This window comes from Mercenaria mercenaria, chromosome 10 (assembly GCF_021730395.1).
Source record: "Mercenaria mercenaria strain notata chromosome 10, MADL_Memer_1, whole genome shotgun sequence".
In the NCBI taxonomy this organism is placed as follows: Eukaryota; Metazoa; Mollusca; class Bivalvia; order Venerida; family Veneridae; genus Mercenaria; species Mercenaria mercenaria.
This window is the reverse complement of record NC_069370.1, coordinates 49554062-49578217: the sequence shown is the minus strand read 5'-3', so window position 1 is coordinate 49578217 and position 24156 is coordinate 49554062. Positions and strand designations below refer to the sequence as shown.

The window sequence follows — 24156 nt, the reverse complement described above, 5'->3', positions numbered from 1 at the left end:
ACAGCAAGAATCCTAACCAGAGTGGTGTGCGGATCCGCAATTTGATATGGGTCCATGCTGGTCACAAATGCACTATGTTGTTTTTCTCATGGTGTGACTCGAATGAATTTAGCTCAAGTGAACAGAATCTGTCTTGAAACAATTCCATTTTTAAGTTGGTCAAATCTGTTATCCGACGACTTGCTACAGTCTGACAGATTGCCGTTTCAAAAAGGCGAGTATTAGTATCATCGCTGCGCCCACTTTCACGGGCTTACAAGTTGATGAAATCGTGATACAGTAGCACCACTTAGTCAAAGCCAGCTTGCAACGCTTCTCAGCTTGGGCGACCTGTGGGTTTCCACATTGATAATTCGTGTTTTGTCAGATGAAATTATACCTAATACATGTGTATTTATGCATACATATATTATCTTATATTGTACATTTGCTAAAGGAAGATTATCCGTGAGGGAATATGATTTAGAAAACATATACATGTCTTTGATTCTCACGGCAGGTCACATTGCAAACAATATCGAATGAATTTTAACTGAATGTTCTTTTATTTTTGTTCACTCTCGTATTGCTAAGCATGTTTTAGTATATTTTGTTCTTGATATAACGATGAACTGTACATTGTTCAAGTTATATCAATAACGTACTGTCCTGTTCATAAATCATCTCACTAAATTTGCGCTAGTTAGTGTTAATTGACCTTACGCCAGTGTTGATTGACAGGTTCCAACTGACCAGTCAGATAACAGAACTGATAAGCCTTGTTGTTAGCCGCCATTTTGTCCGTCAAACTTAGTGCCGGACTCGCCAGTCAAAGAATATAAATACCACCGAAAAATCGTCCAAAATGGTAAAAAGGTGACGTTACGACACCTTTACATCAGACACAGGGAAGAGAGTGTAATACTAGAGCGCTTCCCTTTTCCAAATCCACTCTCAGACCTCGAATATTGTCAACGATGTATCAGGCTCTGTGGACGTCCTCAAGAATAGTTGATCTTAAAAATCTTATAAGAGTGTTTAAAAGCAAAGCAATTCACAGCACTCATTGTGTTATAACGTTTTAATTATTTCATTTAAATCAGTGTAAAATTCTATGAAAATTAACTTTCTTATTTAACAGAAGTGCCTATTCAACAGTAAAAATATTCCATCAGTTACCAGAGTAACTGGTATGTACTGATAAAACACAAGTACATGTATTTGATGTCTATATTATTTGAATGGTAACGTGTAAATATTATACCTTAATGTACCGGAAACATGATTTATGCATTTTTTAAGGTTTACATCAATCTCCCACTGGTGTATGTTAAGTCATACCTGGGTGATAATACAACAAATAATAAACATGATAAAAAAACTATGATTAATATAAGATTTTTTTTAATGAGTCTAATCAACAATTTTCCAGGCGCTCAGAGTTTTGGCTTAGCACTCGGTGTGTGCTTTCGTTCTAAATTTCATTTTAATAGACAGCGTAAACTTCGTCTAAAATACCAGAAAAAAATAGCATATTTCGCATAAAGAAGATATGTTCTTAAACAAAAAATTATACATTCATTCTGTATACTTTATAAAGAAATTTGGTAGGCTCAAACATTGTTTTAAGCTGCGATGCGCTGGTATATGTCTTGAAATATGAGTATGGACTATATCATCGTCTTGGACTATATCTTATTTATTTATCATTTACACGTTTTAATTCTAATAAGAACAGAACAGAACAGTTCTAATAAGAGAACTTTCTTTACTTATACTTAAAACACATCATGTCTAAGTATTAGACATTAAATGCTATGTATCTGAATAATGTTGAACAATGATATGAGCATCTTAAATGAGTTCCGGTATTTCGAAATCCAACGTTTCTTAAATGACACAAGTGACAATTTTTACATGTAAATTACCTTATTTAATTTATCTAATTATTTTGAAATAGGATTCAGAATCCACAGTCTGATTTCAACCTTAATTAATAAAAATCAATGTTCTAGTCTGCTTAATATAGTCATACCCTACATGATTTCCGAGAGATCGAAATTTGACATTTCTATAATGAAAAAGGAACGGACAATTAAAAAAAACCCACAAAATCAGCTACAATGGTTTCAGAGATTTCCGTCCTTTTTACGTGTTTTCCGCTCGGCTCCTGCCTTGTTTAGTTTTCCTCATACTTTGGTGCAGTTCCCGACTTTTAACAACAACGTATCGTTGTTTTTTTTAGAATTTATGTTTCGCTACAGAACATCCACTTATTAACGATTGTGTTTTGTCTTTTCACTTTAGAAATACATGTGAATTGAGGTAGCGTACGCCGAAATGAACTAGAATGTCCGGCAAAATATTTCTGCCGTCGCCATTTGATTCGTTTGTTTGTCGGGCCTAGCATGAATTTTTCCCCCTGAAAACTGGTAGGCGTGGCTACAGGCTATCTGGCGTAAGGTCAATTGGCAGTATCACCGCCTGAGGAAATCCATATGGTCATATTTTTGCGTGCTTGAAACGAAATCGAGACAATGCAGTCACATTCTTAGATCACTAGGCTTGCTTTAATATAATATCTTACAATTTGATAGCTATGACGAACATTTAAGTTTGTTCTGACATATTTGAAAAGTGTTACAACTTGCTGGAAAAGCTATCAGAGGTACAAACTGGTATTGTCTATGGACCGGAAATGTTTGGAAACTTTTCCGTTGAAATTCCGTTTCTATTTTTAGCCGCGGATTATTGCTAGCAGAAGTTATTGTTCTTTATCAAATAAAGCCTTAAATTTTGGGAGTTATAAATGTGACACTGCGGTTAGGAAACATTTTTGAATTGTCTGTCTGGATTCCCAGGCCAGATTTCTATATTATAATTATAAGCTACCTTTTCTACGTTATAAGCTACGTGACCTCTAGGGCAGTACTATGCAATAGCTAGTCAATATCATCGCTCCAGTTCAGGTGGCATGAGGTCATCGTTTATTCCATGACCATAAATTTGCATATTTGTATTCATACACGTGGTTGTTTTAATTAAAACGTTGACTTCAGTTTGTATTGATTTTAGTCGCCGAATTTACATTAAAAATGGTATTAAGGCATATATTGTAGCTCTGCCTATTCTGCATGTTGTGTAGATAATTGTTTACCTGGAAAGTGTGGAACTATTTTTGGTTGTGTTGTTAGGATGGTCTTAAGAACTGACATGATTTCTCAAACGGAGTATTCTTTTTGACACTGGTGGCAGCAGCCACCAAAAATCAGGCATCAGTGTATGGAAAAATATTGACGTTTCCGGTACCATTGTATGTAATAAGTGCTTTTACCATTTTCATGAGTTATATATAATTCCAAACTTCAAACTAGAGAGAGTTTCACTTATTTAAGAAATGATTAACAGTATAGTAAGTTTCATATGTGTTAAAAGGGAGTGCAGGACCAAGGCCTTTATGCATACTTTAAATACATCCAATGTATTTTATACTCCAATGAAGATTATTAACATATATTTTGATTTTTTCTTCCTTGTTGACAATGTTTTATAACTGATATAATGTTGCATTCTTTTGAATGTTGAATTCTTTTGAAGTTATAAATCTCAAATTGACTAATTGAAAGAACAGAATATTTGACGATGCTTTCCAAGTGTTAACATGACTTAAAATGCATATGACTTGTGTAAACAAGGACAGCCATTTCCATATTTGTCTTGTGGTCCAAGGAAAACTCTGCCTTTGGAGTGAATATACTTTAAAGAAACTAAAATTATGACGACTAATGAAACGTGTTTGTGCTGTAAACACATATCCGTCATCCCAACATTTAATGAAGTATACCACTACCGAAGAATTTCATGAAAACTATGTCAACACTCTAAGGGTATAAAACTCTGTTTTGAGACCAGTCTAACAATGCAACAATGTCATTGGTCAATTCTGTACTCGAAAACAGCCAATCAGAAGACAGAGTTTCTGGACTGGTCTTCAAACTTCAAGTTTTATAAGCTCAGACCAAGACATTACTAAAATGGATAAGAAATCCCATACAAGTTACATATTCATAGCATACAGAATATTTATTGAAGTAATATGGAGCTATTCACCTGCTGTTCCTGTTCGTAAGCTTGTATCATGCATGGACAGGTCCTGTATACTCTCAAATCTCATCTGAAATACAAAGTGTGCAAAACTTTATTTTTCAGATACAAATATTCAAATGTTTTCATAAAAAAAATTATAGAATCTTGACCATGATGAATTTGTAGGCTTTTGTAATATGATCTGTGAGAGATTTGCAATGTGAAAGATCTGAAATGTGAAAGACTTGCAATGTAAATTCATGACAAATTTGCTGATTTCTGTGAATACTTTTCAATGTGAAATTGTGATGAATTTGCAGATTTTTGTGCTTCAGTTACAAGATGAAATGTAAATAAGCTTTACTGACTTTTATAAACTGTTGTAATTACCTCCCTTTTAAAATGACAATATTTAAGAGACTGACTATTTCTTTTCATTTTAATATAACTTTTAGTTTTACATTTCCCATTTGACAGATGTAAGAATATTTCAACACTATGAGGTAAAAAACAAGAGCTGTCTCCATAGGGTGACATATGCCCCCGATGGCACTTTGAATGAGTAGTTATGGCCGATGTTAGAGTTTAGGACCTTCGACCTATGGAGCTGGGTCTTGCGCGCGACACGTCGTCTTATTGTGTCACACATTCATGCGTAGTTATTTTAAAATCCATGCATGAATGACAAAGATATGGACCGGACACGCCCATCAATGCACTATCATGAAAAATGACCTTTAACTTCTAAGTGTGACCTTGACCTTTGAGCTACGGACCTGGGTCTTGCGCGCGACACATCGTCTTACTGTGGTACACATTCATGCCAAGTTATTTGAAAATCCATCCATGGATGACAAAGATATGGACCGGACACGCCCATCAATGCACTATCCTTTAATGTCTAAGTGTGACCTTGACCTTTGACCTACGGACCTGGGTCTTGCGCGCGACACGTCATCTTACTGTGGTACACATTCATGCCAAGTTATTTGAAAATCCATCCATCGATGACAAAGATATGGACCAGACACCCCATCAATGCACTATCCTTTAATGTCTAAGTGTGACCTTGACCTTTGAGCTAAGGACCTGGGTCTTGCGCGCGACACGTCGTCTTACTGTGGTACACATTCATGCCAAGTTATTTGAAAATCCATCCATCGATGACAAAGATATGGACCGGACACGAAAATTGCGGACAGACCGACAGACTGACAGACGGTTCAAAAACTATATGCCTCCCTTCGGGGGCATAAAAAAATGTATAACTGCATGTGGCTTCAAAGATCCTTTATTTCCATCAAAGATGGGCAAAAGGGAAGTAATAATAATTTCATAAACTTGCATATCTAATGAGAGTGTGTGTTTGGGTTAAATGTCTTTTTCAACAATTTTTCTGTCATATAAACGACGATGTCTACTTGTAGCAGTGAGCAAAATGCCCAAATTTATAATGTGCCTCACTGGAATATCATACCGTAGACATGTGACATGATACCCCATCCGGTCACATTATACTGACACCGGGATGACCAGTCCTAGCACTATCCTCTTAATGCTGAGCGCTAAGCAAGGAAGCTACTAGTACCATTTTTTACGTCTTTGGTATGACGCAGCCAGGGATCGAAATCCACGACCTCCTGCACTCAAGCGGGCGCTCTACCACTAGGCGGTGCATATCTAATGAATTTCAACTTCACATATAATTGTCAATGCAAATAATTGTCAACTGTAATACTATTGTTCTTACCTTCATACAATTTTTAAGACAAAATATACTTACCAAATTTATACTTATGCTAAATCTTTTAATTGGCTGGGCAACCAGGACAGAAAAATCTTATCTTAAAAATACCTCTTGTGAAAATCTAACATACTTACAGATCATAAATAAGTGTAAGTGATCAGACCTTTAAGTTTCAAATGAGCCCGTAACTTGATAAAAATCTTTCAATCTTTTATGTTACAGAATAAGTATGGATAGAAAATATAATTGAAGATTTACTTAAACTCTTAGCGCAGCGTTCCTATATTCTAAAATGCTAAGCAATCTACATACCCTCTCCTCTAATCTTGGTGGTGTAGTCATGAACTGTGGAAATAGAATACAAACAGAGCGTCATTAGCCATATACAAAGCTATCCTTTCTATTCTACAATTGAGCCATACCATGAGAAAACCAACATAGTGGGTTTGCGACCAGCATGGATCCAGACCAGCCTGCGCATCCGCGCAGTCTGGTCAGGATCCATGCTGTTCGCTAACAGTTTCTCCAATTCCAATAGGCTTTAAAAGCGAACAGCATGGATCCTGACCAGACTGCGCAGATGCGCAGGCTGGTCTAGATCCATGCTGGTCGCAAACCCACTATGTTGGTTTTCTCATGGCACGGCTCATATGCAAACTGCACATTAAAGCAGGAACTTTCATGACACAAATTCACGTTAAGAGATATGGAGTTTGTCCGTCTGGTTTTCAACTGCACTTCTTAGAAAAAGGAGGAGCTGAAGTTTTCAGAAGGTTGGAAGAAAGTAGACTTTAAAGCAAAAGAAATTTGAGACATTTCAAAATTTCCTAAAAGTACTTGCAAAAATTAGTAATTAGATAAAATAGAAAGAGCTGCCAGAAGGACAGTTTGCTTGACTAATCAAAAAAGTTTGCAAAGAGAGACTTCAAGTGAAAATGAGAGATAAAAGAAAATGCAATAGAATTACTGTACTACTGTTTTAGATACAGAGAAATTTATAATGTGTGACACAAAACTGTCCAGCACTGTTACAAAATCTGACCCCAGTGACCTTCACTTTTGGGGTACCAAACACCAAATGATGTCTGTCCCTTGCAAACACCAATCCTTACGCAAGATTTTAAGGATAATAGGGCAGTAGTTAAGAAGATATAGTGAAAATGACAAACTTGCCATAAAACCTCAACCGGAAGATCACTGATGTTGGAACAAGTAAAATACCCGGTAACCCTCTTTATTCTTTGAAAAGTTTAGCTAAAAATAGGCAATTTCAAATATACTTTCTGAGCAGTCGCAAGTTTACCATAGAAAACACAATCATGAGAAAACCAACATAGTGCATTTGAAACCAGCATGGATCTGCGCATCTGTGCAGTCTGGTCAGGATCCATGCTGTCTGCTTTCAAAGCCTATTGCAATTAGAGAAACCATTAGCGAACAGCATGGATCCTGACCAGACTGCACGGATGCGCAGGCTGGTCTGGATCCATGCTGGTCGCAAAGCCACTATGTTGGTTTTCTCATGGCGCATCTCAAATTTAGTCTGGTCCAAGCACTTTTCAATGAGTGCCTTATTAAGTATAATAGTATGTGGAGAGTCTTTCAGAACATTTTAAATAAGAAGCGATATGTTTATTCACAAACTTAGATTGAGAAGCAAAAGATGAAAGCAGTAAACATTCTGTAGCCTGAAGTCACAAAAGTGAAAATTATACGAGACCTGCCACAGTAAAATCTACCATCAACTTGATATTTTTCACTGGTCCAAAACAAATTTATCATTTGACTTCTTTTACTATTTTAATCATTAAGTTCACTACTTTAGCAGCAAAAAGCAGTGAATTAAAAATTATTAAATCTATATTAACCTGACCTAGCTAATGGTTTGTGAAAACCCTTACAAAAGAAAAAGGCCTGCTGCGTACTCTTGCTGTGTACATACAGCGTATATGATGCATACATGATGTGTACTGAAATCAAGGGCTTTAAACAGTACACAGGATATACACCGCACATACACCGATAGTACGTTTGTAGTACACTTTTGACATGCAAATGAGCTCTGCCGCGTACTACTTGCTGCGTACATGCTGTGGACTACATAGTACACAGGATGTACGCTGGAGGAATTTAGTATGCGGGAAATAGTACGCAGCATGTACGCAGCACATACACTTTTAACATGCAAATGAGCCTGCGGTGTACTACCCCTGCGGCGTACATGCTGTGTACTCCTGGGGCGTACATGCTGTGTACTCCTGCAGCGTACATGCTGTGTACTCCTGGCCCGAGTCCTGCGGCGTACATGCTGTGTACTCCTGCTGCATACATGATGTGTACTCTTGTGGCGAAACTGCTGTGATAATGTAAATTCCTTACCCCACCAACTTTCGTACAGTGCTTTAGGGTATAACGGATAGCTAACTAATTTTTCCTGCATTCCAGTTCAAAGAAATGAAAATAGTAGTTTTTTTTTCAGTATATTAGACAGAAAACATCTATTCTTCTTAAAACATTCATAATAGAAATTCATGTGTTTTTTCCCTCCAAGCCACTGTTTACATATGCGCTGATTTAGGGCGTACAGGATAGCTTTGGGCATTTTTTCCATTATTAGTTTGAAATCCACATCTTGACAAACTTTCCAAGATTTCTCTACTATAAATCAGAATAATAATATATTCTCTTTTCAAAAACATTCAGCTTTTTAAATTTCTATCAAATACTTTTCATTCACTGACGTTTTTTTACATATACACTGATTTAGTCTATAGGGGATAGCTTTATTTTACATTTGATGACATATGAAAAATAACACAACAAGCAAATATTTAAAATGTATGTCAGAATGTCTGTTTACATGCCAGTAAAAGAATGATATGAAAATTTATACAATAATTAAAGTCTAAATATAGTCTGCCTATATATCCAGAAAAGTGGCCTAGAAATTGCCTTTGATGGCATATTTTGTTAATAATGGAAAAGTTTCAGGGGGGCTGTCGCCTTCTAAGGGTCATAGTAAGGTCACAGCACAAGGTCAAAGGTCAATAAGTGCATTTTTGTTATAAACGTCAGATTTTGGCCATTTTTGCTACCTTTTAATATAAACTTGTAAATTTTCGGTGATAATTATGAATTTGAGAAGTAAATAAATTAGTTCGTGTAGATGTATTGCATTTGAGACTGGCAAAATTCAAAACGACTAAAGTTATTTCTATAAAATGCTTATTTTTTCGTACGCTCTGATATTTTGTTCATTTACAAAAGCTATCTTTTTCATGTTTGATATTCTAAAACTTCCATTTTCAGGCTAACACTTTTTAAAAAGGTTATTTGATTGCCTGTATGATTGTATGGACAGTACAGGTAGAAAAATTCTATGGCGTGTATTATAAGACAGGTACAGTTAAACTTCGTTTGCTCGAATTAGGATTATTCGCTTACTACTCTTGGCTCGAACTCGTCGTCAGGTCCATATAATGTGTACTTCACGCTGGCTTGTACTACTGATATCTCGAACACATTTTGCTTGTCCCGTCGAGCACTAGAGAACATAGTTTGACTGTAATAACTATTGACAGATCTTACGATTCTTTCGGAAGCATAGAACTCAAGGACGTAAAATAGCAATCTCCGTTTGATTAAGTCTGTTTGTGAGATAGCATGTGCTGTAGTAATTTCAGGAATGTGTGGGCGTTTAGAAATACCATCTATGTACAAAAATTAAGCGATATCAAAGTTTGAATTTAGATATTAGATAACCGCAAATGTTATGTTGTTTTTATTTTCATTCCATTAGAATGAAAATGGTACTCTTCATATTTTTGAATCAGCTTAAAAATATTTCTTTGCACATTAACATTAGGCTATTATAAGGACTGGTAACCACTCTTCAAGTGTTTTCAATATCTACAATTTTATAACTACCAGTGTTTGTTTATGTTGGTTCTATCAATGTCATACTCAAAAAGGCTTAATAATTGTCAGTGAATTTGAAAGTATATCGAATATTATTAGTATTATCTTTATGACTGTGGGTAAGCATGTTTGTTTGCCTGTTACAACGCCTTTAGATTTCCGAGTATTTGGTTGGTGATAGAACCGGGTTGAGCAAACTTACCAATGTATCACAAAGGAATCTGATGTTTATAATGAAACAAATGTGAGCACAAGCTATAGACGTCTTAGTCTGACATATTCAACGACAGTATTTGTTTATTATAAATCCATAGTTTTGAATTTCAAATCTCTTCTTCATGCTCAGTCTTCTCATCATGAAGAAAGTTATTTTTACACATTGTATATCTCTTAAGTACTATCGAACCACCATAATTCATCATTTTGATTAGCTGAACCATCATCTGTCAGTAATCATGAAGATATCGAAAGGTATATCTTCAATATTTCACTGAATCTGCCTTAATGTTACTATTATAATAAATCTAAAGCAACCTTTCTGATGTGTTTATATCTTTATTTTTACATTTTAATTTGTTAAACATATGAATGACTAATGTTTCAGTGTCAAGATACTAGCTTTCTTTTCACAATGTAATCAAGGACATCCTGTCTGAATCCAAGTGTCAGATGTGTAAATTGTTATGATCTGATTCGTTTTCAACTTTTGTTTTGAACAGGAGGTGAGAGTGTGGAAGCAAAGCCAAAAATTATAAGATTCGAAAAAGAAATAGCGTGCTGAATTTTCAGAATAATATAATGCAAGTTTCGCATTAAGAGCTTCGTTGATAGTTCTTGAAATGTTCTACTTTATCAAATTACAAATAAATAAAATATGATGATAAATGTCTGACCGATAGTAAAAAAGGAAAAAAATTACAGCAAATCAAAGACATGGTGTACAGAGTAACAAGTTGAATTCCTACAGATCTGTTCTGTTTTGTTTATTACCGTACATGTTCTGTGTACACCTATATTGTGACCAGTATTTCAGTTATTCCTATAAAATGGTCCTATTTAACAATCAAAGCGTGGACAAATTAACATAAATATATATCATATATTGAATTATCACCAGTATTGAAATCATTTCTTTAGGAGCTGGAGAAGCATTCCATATATGTAAGTGTTACTTTCAACAGTATTTCAGTCATGTAACGGCGGTCAATTAACCTAATCAGTGTTGCTGGAGTCTTTTCAAGTATTAGCCTTTTCCCAGGAAGTAACTGCCAACTTTTCCATATGATTCAGAAGTGGAGGACGAAATTACTCCTGACAATGTCTATTATCAAATCATCATGGAGAACATACACCTCTCCTGGGAATCAAACTCACGACCCCGCGACCCTTAGATCTGCGCTCTCCTTATTGAGCTAAAATACATGGTTGTATACATGACAGTAAAGTGATTTTAACTGTTTATGTGAGAATTTTTATATATATTTATATGTGATTCATTTTCGTTGTAGCCTTTCTCCTCAAACCAACCATATTTTCCCTTTCGCACACATTTATCAAAAGGTGTACAATATGTAAATAATCTTTTGCTAGTCAGTTAAAAGCTTAAATTCAAATTTTACTGCTACCTGACTTTTGTTTTTATATCTGCCAATTTTTGACAGATTTGAACACATGTTTAATGACCAGTTCAGTTGAATAAACATAACAGCGATATCAACTCTGCGTACATTCTTTGAGCCATGACAGTTCAAATAAGGTAACCTAAAAATAAAACGTCACAGAATGGATGCAACTTGGTGCTGGTCTCTATGTGGCAAGTACTGCCACCTGCAGTATTAAACAATTTTGTCATTAATTGGTGTCATTAATGACATCACAAACCTGATATAAAATTAACATGTTCATATTGAAAATATTGACAGATGTTTCATTTGAACTAAAGATACTTGAACATTCAGAATATGATACTTTGAATTTCTGCTGTGGTGAATTTACTAATTATGTGACTTTTAACTTAAGGGTTACCTTATTGTTACCCTTACGGTTAGATGAATATAATTCAGGCTATGATCGTTTTTATGCTTTATTATAATAAAATAATCATTAAACATTGTGTAGAACATCATTCAAATCAGTTAAAATTTGGCGATAAAAGAAAAAAACAGGTGTGGAGTTAGAAAACTTGTTGAGTTTATTATTAATAAATGCACTATTTTGCTTCCTTTAGTACCTTAGAAGTCATTTTCAAAAGTTCTTTTTTGACCTTGACATGTCTGTGACCTTGAAATTACATTTAAATAACCCTTGGATACGACAGTACCAAAAATATTTTTGCCATTGATCCACATATAGATTGGCAAACATGTCAAGTATAACACACTTAGCCTTCGTATGCCACTTTTCCTAGATATATATTATTCTATATAATATATATATTATATATATATATATATATATAATATTATCATCCGTTTTATTTACAAAATACGAAAGGGCGTTGAAAAACATATTTAAACCAATTTAGATGTTTATATGAAAATAAAACTAGTGAACAGCGGTATAGTTTATCTGTAAATGCACTCATTTGACCTTTGACCCCATTATACTGTAATGAGGAACCCTATAAGGCGACAGCCCCTTTTAAATTTCATGTTTGATCCTAAGGAACAGTTTTATGATAATATCCGAGCATTAACAAAAAATGCCATCAGAAGTCACATTTTCCTCAGATATTGGCAGACTAATATAAAATTTATCAATCTATCCTCTATACCCTAAAATCCACTATACCCTAAAGCACTGTATGCAAATGCTGATCATTTGGACTGAAAAAAACAGAAAAAAGGTAAGTGACATGCATCAATAAGTATTTACCCTTACCAAAATAACGTAGATTGATGTTATCAAATAAATTAGTATGCTTTTCTTCGTCCACTTTTCAATGAAATAAATCAATTTTTGTAGCATGGTAAACATTTGAAGAAAATGGTGTAACTGCATCAAAGGGAAACAACTTTAATGCAACTAAATATAAGTGTTATGATTTATTATAGACGATGTGTGTGTAGTATGTATTTATTTTGATTAAAATCCATCTGAGAACAATCTAGGACTGGAATTATATAAGCATTTATACACTTTTACGTCCGTAAAAAGTAGCGCACCAAAAAATTTTGGATTGATTTTTTTCCAATGGGGCGAGCACAATTAGCCAAAAACGTTCTGAAAATATACGAGCGGCAAATCCGATGAACAACTTTTTAATTTGGTGAGGCCTTAATGAGTTAACATAATGAGCATTAAAGCCTTTATAAAACATGATAGAATGGTGTTTTGCTTAAGAGCATTCAAATAACAGTGAGAGCTATTAATTCTTTTCATTCGGGCGCTGTTGAGGCATTATCTTGGTAATTATTTCATGTATTACAAAATGTAATGCAACGAAGTTTAAACAAGGCTTTTCAATTATCCAAGTTAGAAAGCTCCAGGATTAATTCAAAATGAAAAAGAATATATTTTTACACTGCATGCAAGGTGCAGCTCAGAAATCACTAAGATGTAAGCTTCACAAATGAACATTGCAAATAGTTTGGCAAATTTTCATTGTTCAGAATACCGGAAATCTGAACTATTCTATGCTATTAAGATAAAAGTTACTCGGATATCAAATTCTTGCTTCCAAAAAAAAAAAAAAAAAATGTACAAATCCTTCCTGCATGAAGTGTACTTCAGACTTTTACCTAAAAAAATTCAAAGTATAAACACCAAAGGAAAATGAACAAGTCCCTCCCGCATATATGAAGTTTACTTCAGACTTTAACTTATAAAAAAAAAATAAGTATAAATGCCAAAAGAAATTGTACAAGTCTTTCCCGCGTATATGAAGTGTACTGCACAAATTTCAAAGTATCTGCGGTGTACATGCAGTGTACTATTTTCTTGTACAAGTCCCTCCTGCGTACATGCAGTGTACTCCTTAAATTTTCAGAGTCTGTGCTGCGTACTTGAAGTGTACTAGTGACCTCCTGCGTACATGCTGTGTACTCGTCGAAATAGTACGCGGCATGTACGCGGCATGCGGTGTATGTAAAATGTACTCCTCTGGCGTACTACTGTGTTCGCGGCATATACACAGCAAATACGCAGCATGTACGTCACAGAGTCTTGCTTCTGTAAGGGATTAATCCCTTTCTCTAAAGTTAATGTATATACATTATTTGAGCGAATATAAAGGGCTCACTGACTCTCTACCTTGCCATTTAAAACAACTTTTTTCAAAGCAAGCTCAAAAACAAAAGGGTGCATTGGGATTCATGAATTACTGAAGATAAGATGCTATTTCTCGAACATGGTACTTTTTACAATGAGAAAATCACCAATAGCATTCTAAAAAGCATGAAGAAAAGACAAACAGGTAGAAATACCCGACTGCATAGTGTGATAGTAATTTTCTGTATTAGCACATCACAGTGAAATTCAAGATTTTAAAATCACACTTCAAACCAAAAGTTAATTTTTCACACTTCATTTTCAAACTGTGACTGATTATACATATTTGTGACTGTATTATGATCAATTTAAGTGAGCTAACTTTTCACAGCACTTCTCACAAGAAGACTAGCCTCAATTAATACATTGAGAAATCTTACCTCTGTTTTTCGTAACCATGGATACTGAATAAGACAATCCATACTTTTGTGTTTTGTAACATTCACTTTTTATGAATGATTTCTGAGTGAAGTACAATTAAATCCCCTGTCCACTATATACCCTTCTCTGTTACATTAGTGGACAAAATCACCTCATTACGGTTTTACAAATATCATGAAATTTCGAAGTTCAATAAATTATTAAGTTTACAACTGGTGAACTATAAAATAAGTTATTTTGCACGAAATACAAAATTCAAAAAGGTGATTTTGTCTACCTATATCACAATGAGTAGAAAAAGTTTTTTCTCCTACACTTAGCTAATAAAGCATTCAAGCGGAAAAAGCCCTCATAAAGTAACATTTTACTAACATTTAGTACACTAACAAGCACATTTGAGCCGTGCCATGAGAAAACCAACATAGTCCGTTTGCGACCAGCATGGATCCAGACCAGCCTGCGCATCCGCGCAGTCTGGTCAGGATCCACGCTGTTCGCTAACGGATTCTCTAATTCCAATAGGCTTTGAAAGCAAACAGCAAGGATCCTGACCAGACTGCGTGGATGCGCAGGCTGGTCTGGATCCATGCTGGTCGCAAATGCATTATGTTGGTTTTCTCATGGCATGGCTCATATGTTGTTTCAACTGACAGCTCTATCAGAGATCCTGTGTCATATACTGTAAAGAAGCAACTTTATAAATGCAGACAATTGGTCTCAATTTTTAATTTCTGAAATACTGCTTCAGTAAAAAGGTATTTGAGCCACACCATGAGAAAACCAACATAGTGCCTTTGCGACCAGCATGGATCCAGCAGTCTGGTCAGGATCCATGCTGTAAGCTTTCAAAGCCTATTGGAATTAGAGAAACTGTTAGCGAACAGCATGGATCCTGACCAGACTGCGCGGATGCGCAGGCTGGTCTTGATCCATGCTGGTCACAAAGCTACTATGTTGGTTTTCTCATGGCGCCGCTCATTTTTTTTTCGACAACCTAGAGAAAGCCCTAAAAGTCTAAGTTTCCCTCCCTTCTTTCTCCTAAGATAAGCTGCAAATTCAGATTTTAACTTTTTGTTTATTTTTTAAATATTACACCCAAAACAGCTTTTTACAAATTTTATACCTGGTGTATATTTGGAACACTTGTGGTTTTACGGAGTGACTGCCCTTGCTTGGCCATTAATTCTTTCACAGCTACCTCCTGAAAAATGAAAGATGATCAAATTTATTAAGTAGCGGGGTATGCATGCCACACTTTGGAATAGTTATTTGTTGCTTTCTACGCTTGCTTTCAATTTGCATTGAAGAAAGAATTATGTCAGTTTTTTTCAACACATAGCTTCTTGTCTACTTTTTTCTACTAGAAATACATTCTGCGTGCCAAAGGGCAGAATGTGGAGCCCGCCAGCACCTTTGGCCTCTAAATGTGACCTTGACCTTAGACCTAGGGACCTGGTTCTTGTGCATGGAACTCTCATTTCATAATAGTGAATCTTCATGCAAGGTTACATCAAAATCCAACCATGCATGAAGAAGAAATGGCCGGACAAACTTCAATATGACCTTTGACCTCCAACTGTGACCTTGACCTTTGAGATAGGAACATGGAATTTGTGCACGACACTCCTTCCCATTGAGGTTAAAATTCATGCCAAATATAAACAAGATTGGCCTATGCATGTCAAAGTTATGGTCCGGACAAACTTCAATTTGACCTTTAACCTCCAACTGTGACCTTGATCTTTGAAACAAGAACATGGGGTTAGCACACAACACGCCTTCTCATTGAGGTACATTCATGCCAAATATAAACAAGATTGGTCAAAGTTATGGTCTGGACAAAATCCGACGGATGCACAGACACACATACACCAACCCGCCGAAAGTGACGACTATATCGAGCCCACCGCAAGTGGGCTCGACAAAAATGTTTTTACAAACTACCTAAAATGTTTTCTTCATGTCTGAATGAAAATAGTTTAAGGAGACATTCAGATTTTTTCGATTAGACAGATCCATGATGTATTTACATTATTTTGAACTTAAGAAAACAGAAAGAGGTTGTTTTTATTGAATTAAATTTAGCTAAAATAACACTGTATGATTACAGACTAGACCGTACGAGTGACCCCTCTAACCCCTTGAATTTGTGATTACAGACTAGGCCATATGGGTGACACCCTCCACCCCACTCCCTCAGATATAAAAAGACTCTCAGACTTAAACAACCATGATTCATTACGGCCAACGCAATTTCCTATATAAATATCTTGAATTAAATGACTCCACGTCTGACACAGAAAGTTATTGTACTTTTCCTGTCTGGAAGTAATACTGTCTGTCGGTATTAAATGACAAAAGAGTTGGTCCCTTTGCCATATAATATTGTTCTGAAGATCCTTTTGTTAAGAGGAATAACTGAGTTCGACTATCGTCATATTTCTTGCTAGCTGTTTTTCGATAAATATGATGGGGGACAATATGGGAATGATTGTTATATCTCTGTAAGAGTATATTCCGTACAAAGAGAAGCTTGATCAAAGCATTCCCCGATAACTAAATATCTATACTGATATTTATTACCAGTCTGTAATTACACATGCCACCTCTTGCTGACATTACAGAACAATATATATTAATGTCTTTGTCCCCTTTTTTGTACTTGGCACCTTCACAGTTAACAGCAAACAGAGGATAATGATTATTTTTATATATCATTTTTAAATATATATTATTATAAAATTATCAGTTTTTAGCCCACCATCATCAGATGGTGGGCTATTGAAATCACTCTGCGCCCGTGGTCCATCGTCCTTCCGTCCGTCCGTCCGTCCGTCCTTCCGTTAACAATTTCTCGTTATCGCATCTCCTCAGAAACTACCAGCGGGATTTTGACCAAACTTTGTCAGAATGATGTATTGGTACCCTAGTTGTGTCCCCCTGAAAATCAGACTGGTTCAACAATTTTTTATTATGGCCCTTTGTTTATTTCTATAATTTACATAGATTTATATAGGGAAAAACTTTGAAAATCTTCTTGTCCAAAACCACAGAGCCTAGGGCTTTGCTATTTGGTATGAAGCATCATCTAGTGGTCCTCTACCAAGATGATTCAAATTATTTCCCTGGGGTCTAATATAGCCCCACCCCGGGGGTCACATGGTTTATATAGACTTATATAGGGAAAAACTTTGAAAAACCTCTTGTCCAAAACCACAGAGCCTAGGGCTTTGATATTTTGTATGTGACATCATGTAGTGGTCTTCTACTAAGATTGTTCAAATTATCCCCCTAGGGTCAAATATGGCTCCGCCCCGAGGGTCACATGGTTTACATAGACTTATATAGGGAAACACTTTGAAAATCTGCTTATCCAAAACACAAAGCCTAGGGCTTTGATATTTGTAATGTAGCATAATCTAGTGGTTCTCTACCAAGTTTGTTAAAATTATCCCCCTAGGGTCAAATATGGCCTCGCCATGGGGGTCACATGGTTCATATAGACTTATATTGGGAAAAGCTTTTAAGAACTTCTTGTCAATAACCTACAACATTCAAATTTGGACAACATGTATGGTTTTGAGTGGCAAGATGAACCTTGACACGAGTTCACCTTGATTTTGACCTAGTGACCTACTTTCACATTTCTGTAGCTACAACCTTCAAATTTGGACCACATGCATAGTTTTGTGCACTGAAAAGAACTTTGATCTTGACATTGACCTAGTGACCTACTTTCACATTTTTGAAGGTACAGGCTTCAAATTTGGACCACATGCATATTTTCAAGTTCCGAAATAAAATTTGACCTTGATTTTGACCCAGTGACCTACTTTCACATTTCTCAAGCTACAGCCTTCAAATTTGGACCACATGCATGGTTTTATGTACTGAAACAAACTTTGACTTTTACATTGACCTAGTGACCTACTTTCACATTTTTGAAGGTACAGGCTTCAAATTTGGACCACATGCATAGTTCTGTATTCCGAAATAAAATTTGACCTTGATTTTGACCTAGTGACCTACTTTCACATTTCTCAAGCTACAGCCTTCAAATTTGGACGACATACGTGGTTTTGTGTACCAAAACAAACTTTGACCTTTACATTGACCTAGTGACCTACTTTCACATTTTTGAAGGTACAGGCTTCAAATTTGGACCACATGCATAGTTCTGTATTCAGAAATAAAATTTGACCTTGATTTTGACCTATTGACCTACTTTCACATTTCACAAGCTACAGCCTTCAAATTTGGACCACTTGCATAGTTTTGTGTACCGAAATGAACTTTGACCTTAAGATTGACCTAGTGACCTACTTTCACATTTCTGTAGCTACAGGCTTCAAATTTGGACCACATGCATAGGATTGTGTACCAAAACAAACTTTGACTTGACATTGACCTAGTGACCTTCTTTTACATTTTTGAAGATACAGGCTTCAAATTTGGACCACATGCATAGATTTGTTTTCTGAAGTGAAATTTGACCTTGATTTTGACCTAGTGACCTACTTTCACATTTCTCAAGCTACAGCCTTCAAATTTGGACCACTTGCATAGTTTTGTGTACCTAAATAAACTTTGATCTTAAGATTGACCTAGTGATCTACTTTCAAATTTCTCAAACTACAGCCTTCAAACTTGATGCACATGCATAGTTTAGTGTACAAAGAACTTTGTCCTTGAAATTGATCTAGTGACCTACTTTCACATTTCTCAAGCTACAGCTTTCGAATTTGGACCACATGCACAGTGTTGTTACGGAAATGAAATTTGACCTTGAGCTAGTCAATAAGTCTTGAAATTTGGAACACTCAAAAATGGCACATTGGTGGGCGCCAAGATCACTCTGTGATCTCTTGTTTTATCATAGTTAAGCATGGTTTAACATTCTAGATGTACAATATGCAGGTAAGCTTCATATAAATTTGAAGCTATTCATATTTTGAGACTGTATTTCAAGTCTGTGACATGTGAACTTTTTTCAAAGTTCCAGCTAAAGGTCACATATGACTGTCTTGACTGCATAGGTGAAGTGGCGAAAACATGTGACAAATCGTCCAGTCAAGAATCTGACCGCCAAACTCATATTATTTCACTCTGTGTGTGGTAAAATATACAAAGTTGAAAAAGAGAAGCAGAATATGGTATTTTGTGTGTTCGGGTTTAATGTCTTTTTCAACAATTTTTCAGTCATATAAATGACGGTGTCTACTTGTAGCAGTGAGCACAATGCCCAACTTTATAGTGCTGCCTCACTGGAATATTACGCCGTAGACACGTGGCATGATACCCCACCCAGTCACATTATACTGACACTGGGCTGACCAGTCCTAACACTATCCCCTTAATGCTGCTAGTACCACTTTTTACGTCTTTGGTATGACGCAGCCGGGGATCGAACCCACGACCTCCCGCACTCGAAGCGGGCGCACTACCACTAGGCTACCGAGGCGGTTGAATATGGTATTTTACTTTCTGGTGTATCCTAACCTGACATACATAGGTTAGGTAAGTAAACTCATAAAAATTGTGTGCGCACGATGTCAAAGTAAGAAATAATCTTAATTATTGAGGAACACATCGTATGTCAACATAACGCTAAACTTTATTCATCCGAGTAGTAATGAATTGAAATAATTATATGGCCCTCTGACATCTTAACTGGTATCATAATGTTCTCTCACTGGTACATGCATCATCTGTTGTTTAAAGCAGAATATACATTCCTGCATACCAGACAAGGATTTAGGATAGTTCTAAAAAGAAAGCTGTTCGATTGATTTTATTATTATTATTACTATTTCTTGAATATGGTATGCAAGAAAAAGATTCTATTACTGGTTTAGCTGCAGACGGGAATATCCTGTTTATGCGGTAACTAGGCAGAGCCTCGTTACTGCCTGGACAGTTGACCTCGAGTCCAGGAAATTCAACTTGTGAAAGAATCTTATAATGTTTGACTTCCCTCTTTGTTTCACTGGCATAAAAATTTTATGACCTTCGACCCAATCATGAAGGTCAACAGTTTTATGATCTTTGCCCCATCAGGAAGGTCCTCAGTTTTATGACCTTTGACTCAAGATTACTGACCTGTCTCAGCCTATCCAGAGTGAGTATACTCTCTACTGCAGACACGCCCTTGATGTACTTCTCTATATACGTCTCCCCGTCAGCGGCACTCACTTCATTCTGTGATGCGGCCATCTGTGCAAGACTTTCCATGTGCTCTAAGTCTTCAGATGCCTGGAAATAATTTGCAGGCAAATTTGGTTTAACAGTTCACAGTATTCTATCAACAGTTTGATTCAAATATACTGAATACTAAGTACTGCCAATCAACTTACTACAGTCAAATTTTGTTCATTTGATGTGGATTAATTCAAACACCACCCTTCTCTTAAATTCATTGTCAGGTCCCGTCCAAATCCCTATGCAATGTACTTTTGTTTGATGGCTCAAACTACCAAAAATTTTGCTGGCCCCGTTTAGTTTGAGCGAATGAAGTCTGACTGTATCTAGTACAAAATTGGTTTCAAACTTCCCATTTTAAATGTGGATTTAAAAATAGCTCTAATGACTTACTGTATATTTCAACAGCTGAGGCAGTGGGTTAATAAAGTTTGCAGCCATTACACTAAACATATTTTTTCCTCCAAACAGACCATGATGATAGACTAAACCCACCAGCTTATCAATAAATGAGATAGTGCTGGAGCTAAGTAAAGTTCTGCCAGTATAAGATTACCTTTGGAATGTTTGAGACAACATCAAAAGTGACACCGCTCGCATGTAGGCTTTCCTGGAAGAAACAAGAACAATTCCCTTACAGAAGCAAGCCTCTGTGGCGTACATGCTGCGTATTTGCTGTGTATATGCCGCGAACACAGTAGTACGCCAGAGGAGTACATTTTACATACACCGCATGCCGCGTACATGCCGCGTACTATTTCGACGAGTACACAGCATGTACGCAGGAGGTCACTAGTACACTTCAAGTACGCAGCACAGACTCTGAAAATTTAAGGAGTACACTGCATGTACGCAGGAGGGACTTGTACAAGAAAATAGTACACTGCATGTACACCGCAGATACTTTGAAATTTGTGCAGTACACTTCATATACGCGGGAAAGACTTGTACAATTTCTTTTGGCATTTATACTTATTTTTTTTTTTATAAGTTAAAGTCTGAAGTAAACTTCATATATGCGGGAGGGACTTGTTCATTTTCCTTTGGTGTTTATACTTTGATTTTTTTTAGGTAAAAGTCTGAAGTACACTTCATGCAGGAAGGATTTGTACATTTTTTTCTTTTTGGAAGCAAGAACTTGATTTCCGAGTAACTTTTATCTTAATAGCATAGAATAGTTCAGATTTCCGGTATTCTGAACAATGAAAATTTGCCAAACTATTTGCAATGTTCATTTGTGAAGCTTACATCTTAGTGATTTCTGAGCTGCACCTTGCATGCAGTGTAAAAATATATTCTTTTTCATTTTGAATTAATCCTGGAGCTTTCTAACTTGGATAATTGAAAAGCCTACTTAAGCCTGCGTACTATTTCCCGCATACTAAATTCCTCCAGCGTACATCCTGTGTACTATGTAGTCCACAGCATGTACGCAGCAAGTATGCGGCAGAGCTCATTTGCATGTCAAAAGTGTACTACAAACGTACTATCGGTGTATGTGCGGTGTATATCCTGTGTACTATTTAAAGCCCTTGATTTCAGTACACATCATGTATGCATCATATACGCTGTATGTACACAGCAAGGGTACGCGGCAGGCCTTTTTCTTCTGTAAGGGTTATCAAACCAAAGCATCAATGTACAATTAAAGATCATGATCAATATTATGATAATTTACATTACTACTACTTTTTAAAGATTTAAAATCGTTCTATAACCTACATCAAAAAGATTCTTGGTAAACAAAGACAACTTTGTCATTATCAGTTTTTGACTATCTCAAGTCTGGTCTTAATATACATGTTTGACTACATTTAAATATAGTCATTACTGGTGTTACATTTCTGAAATATATCTTTCAGGTTTATGAATATATGTATGTATATAAACCTCCATTATAGGCTGATTGCTACCAAATCAAATGTAAGCCTATGCTGGTCACAAGTAGGCCAAAAATAAATAGTCCTAATCTTTCTTCCTTTCATTGTGCCTGTCCTCAATAGCAACTGTGTTTCAGTATTTACTTGTAGGATTCTATCGAAATTGGAATATTCCTATTGCATGCTAGATATAAATGCAGCATTGGAACTTTAAGTCTAGGAAAAAGACACCCAAAGAAGCTAAAAGGAGTAAAATCAGTGGGTTGTATTTAACAAATAGTAGCTTTCTGATATAAAAGTTAACACCCCTTTTTCTTTTTTCTAAAGTTGTGAAATAGTTGTTTATTGGACTTACCCCTCCATACCACATCTTTTTCTTCAGTTTGTCTGTCAGACTCATGTTACGATGTTTAACGTTCACACAGATACGTTTACGCAGCACAACTTCCATGTAAGCAGGGTGACTTAGCCGCAACACCACCTTGAGTATCAAATACACACGGTTATCTGCTCCTGTTATACGATTCAGGTTTGCCGAGTCATGGACTGAAGAATCCCAAGAAGCAATATAGCACACACCTGAAATTAATACAAAGTTGTTGTTTATATATAGTTGTATACACATCAGGTTTTCTGCCAATTCTATTATGCTAAGTGGCCAATTGGAATTATATTAGATGAACACATGACCATGGATGCTGATAAGCCTCAGAACAAAATTGACCTTCGGATGTAGTGGACGTACTTGGACTATAAATTTCTAAATTAGATAATCAAATGTTGGAAATAGTTAAAAAGCTCGGGATTTAAAAAATTTTACACGGATTGTTAATGGAAAATGTTCGGAAACTATTTTGAACTTTGACACATGCTTATTAAAGAAGTTTTTTCTGACACTGAACTGTGAAGTCGGACTTTTGTTTGAAGCCGATCTTTGAACATGGCTGGTGTTTCTCAAGGAAACGATGAAACCAGTTCGAGCACACATGGTGCCGTAGTTTTTGACGGACATTTTGCGTCCGAACAGAACGTTATTTATTTTGTGGACGATGATTTTCCATCAAAACATGGTGAAACTGTGTTTTCCTTGTCTCGGAGCAGTCAAGCATGGAGGGCGCACTTAACGGTCAAGGCGAGACTCTCCGAGATCATAACAAAGTCACATGGACTAACCAACCAATGAAACAGACGCAAGGCGCGGGAAAATGCCCTGAACGCGCATATCTTGGTCTTGACGAGAGCCTGTGAGATGACAACAAGGTCACATGTACCGGTCAACCAATGGCAGACCAGCAAAGCGTGGGAAAATCCAAGGGAAAAACTGCAGCATACCAATCGCTCTTCAAACGTGTCGAAAACAATGAAAAGCAAACAAAAGAAATCTTAGACATTCTTAGTAGTCTAAATCAAAAAATAGACTCGATCCATCAGAACCAACAATCAGGATCATCTTCAACTATCGTAACAAATGACGCTGTAATACCGTCGTTGGAAAGTGACGAGAAGAGCGATAATGACCAATTCTCCCAACCAGATGACACGTCACGTGACCAAACAAGCCATGCAGTTTCTCACGGTGATTATGATGGTCGCATCCGGTATGTAATGAAAAACTAAACAAGCTAAAAATTATCACCGACGATCTCGGAGGAACGGAAAATCGGGGACCTGCTATTAACAGCTGCCTAGCAACCATGC

At 36.2% G+C, this 24156-nt stretch overlaps 1 protein-coding gene across 2 annotated transcripts; it reads right to left on the bottom strand.

Annotated features, from left to right (window-relative positions):
• Positions 1 to 3411: 3411 nt before the first annotated feature.
• LOC128559917 (kinesin-like protein KIF13A) lies at positions 3412 to 23155 on the bottom strand. Of its 2 annotated transcripts, XM_053553050.1 has the most exons (7): positions 22814 to 23155; positions 21135 to 21188; positions 20480 to 20632; positions 15504 to 15581; positions 14380 to 14403; positions 6125 to 6157; positions 3412 to 4153 (listed from the first exon to the last, which is right to left on the bottom strand). In XM_053553050.1, the coding sequence occupies exons 1-7, from the start codon at positions 23081 to 23083 to the stop codon at positions 4082 to 4084; spliced, it is 684 nt and encodes a 227-aa protein (XP_053409025.1). In that variant the 5' UTR covers positions 23084 to 23155; the 3' UTR covers positions 3412 to 4081. The 2 variants fall into 2 exon arrangements, with proteins under 2 accessions (XP_053409025.1, XP_053409026.1); XM_053553051.1 differs by lacking the exon at positions 14380 to 14403.
• Between the last annotated feature and the right edge of the window lie 1001 nt (positions 23156 to 24156).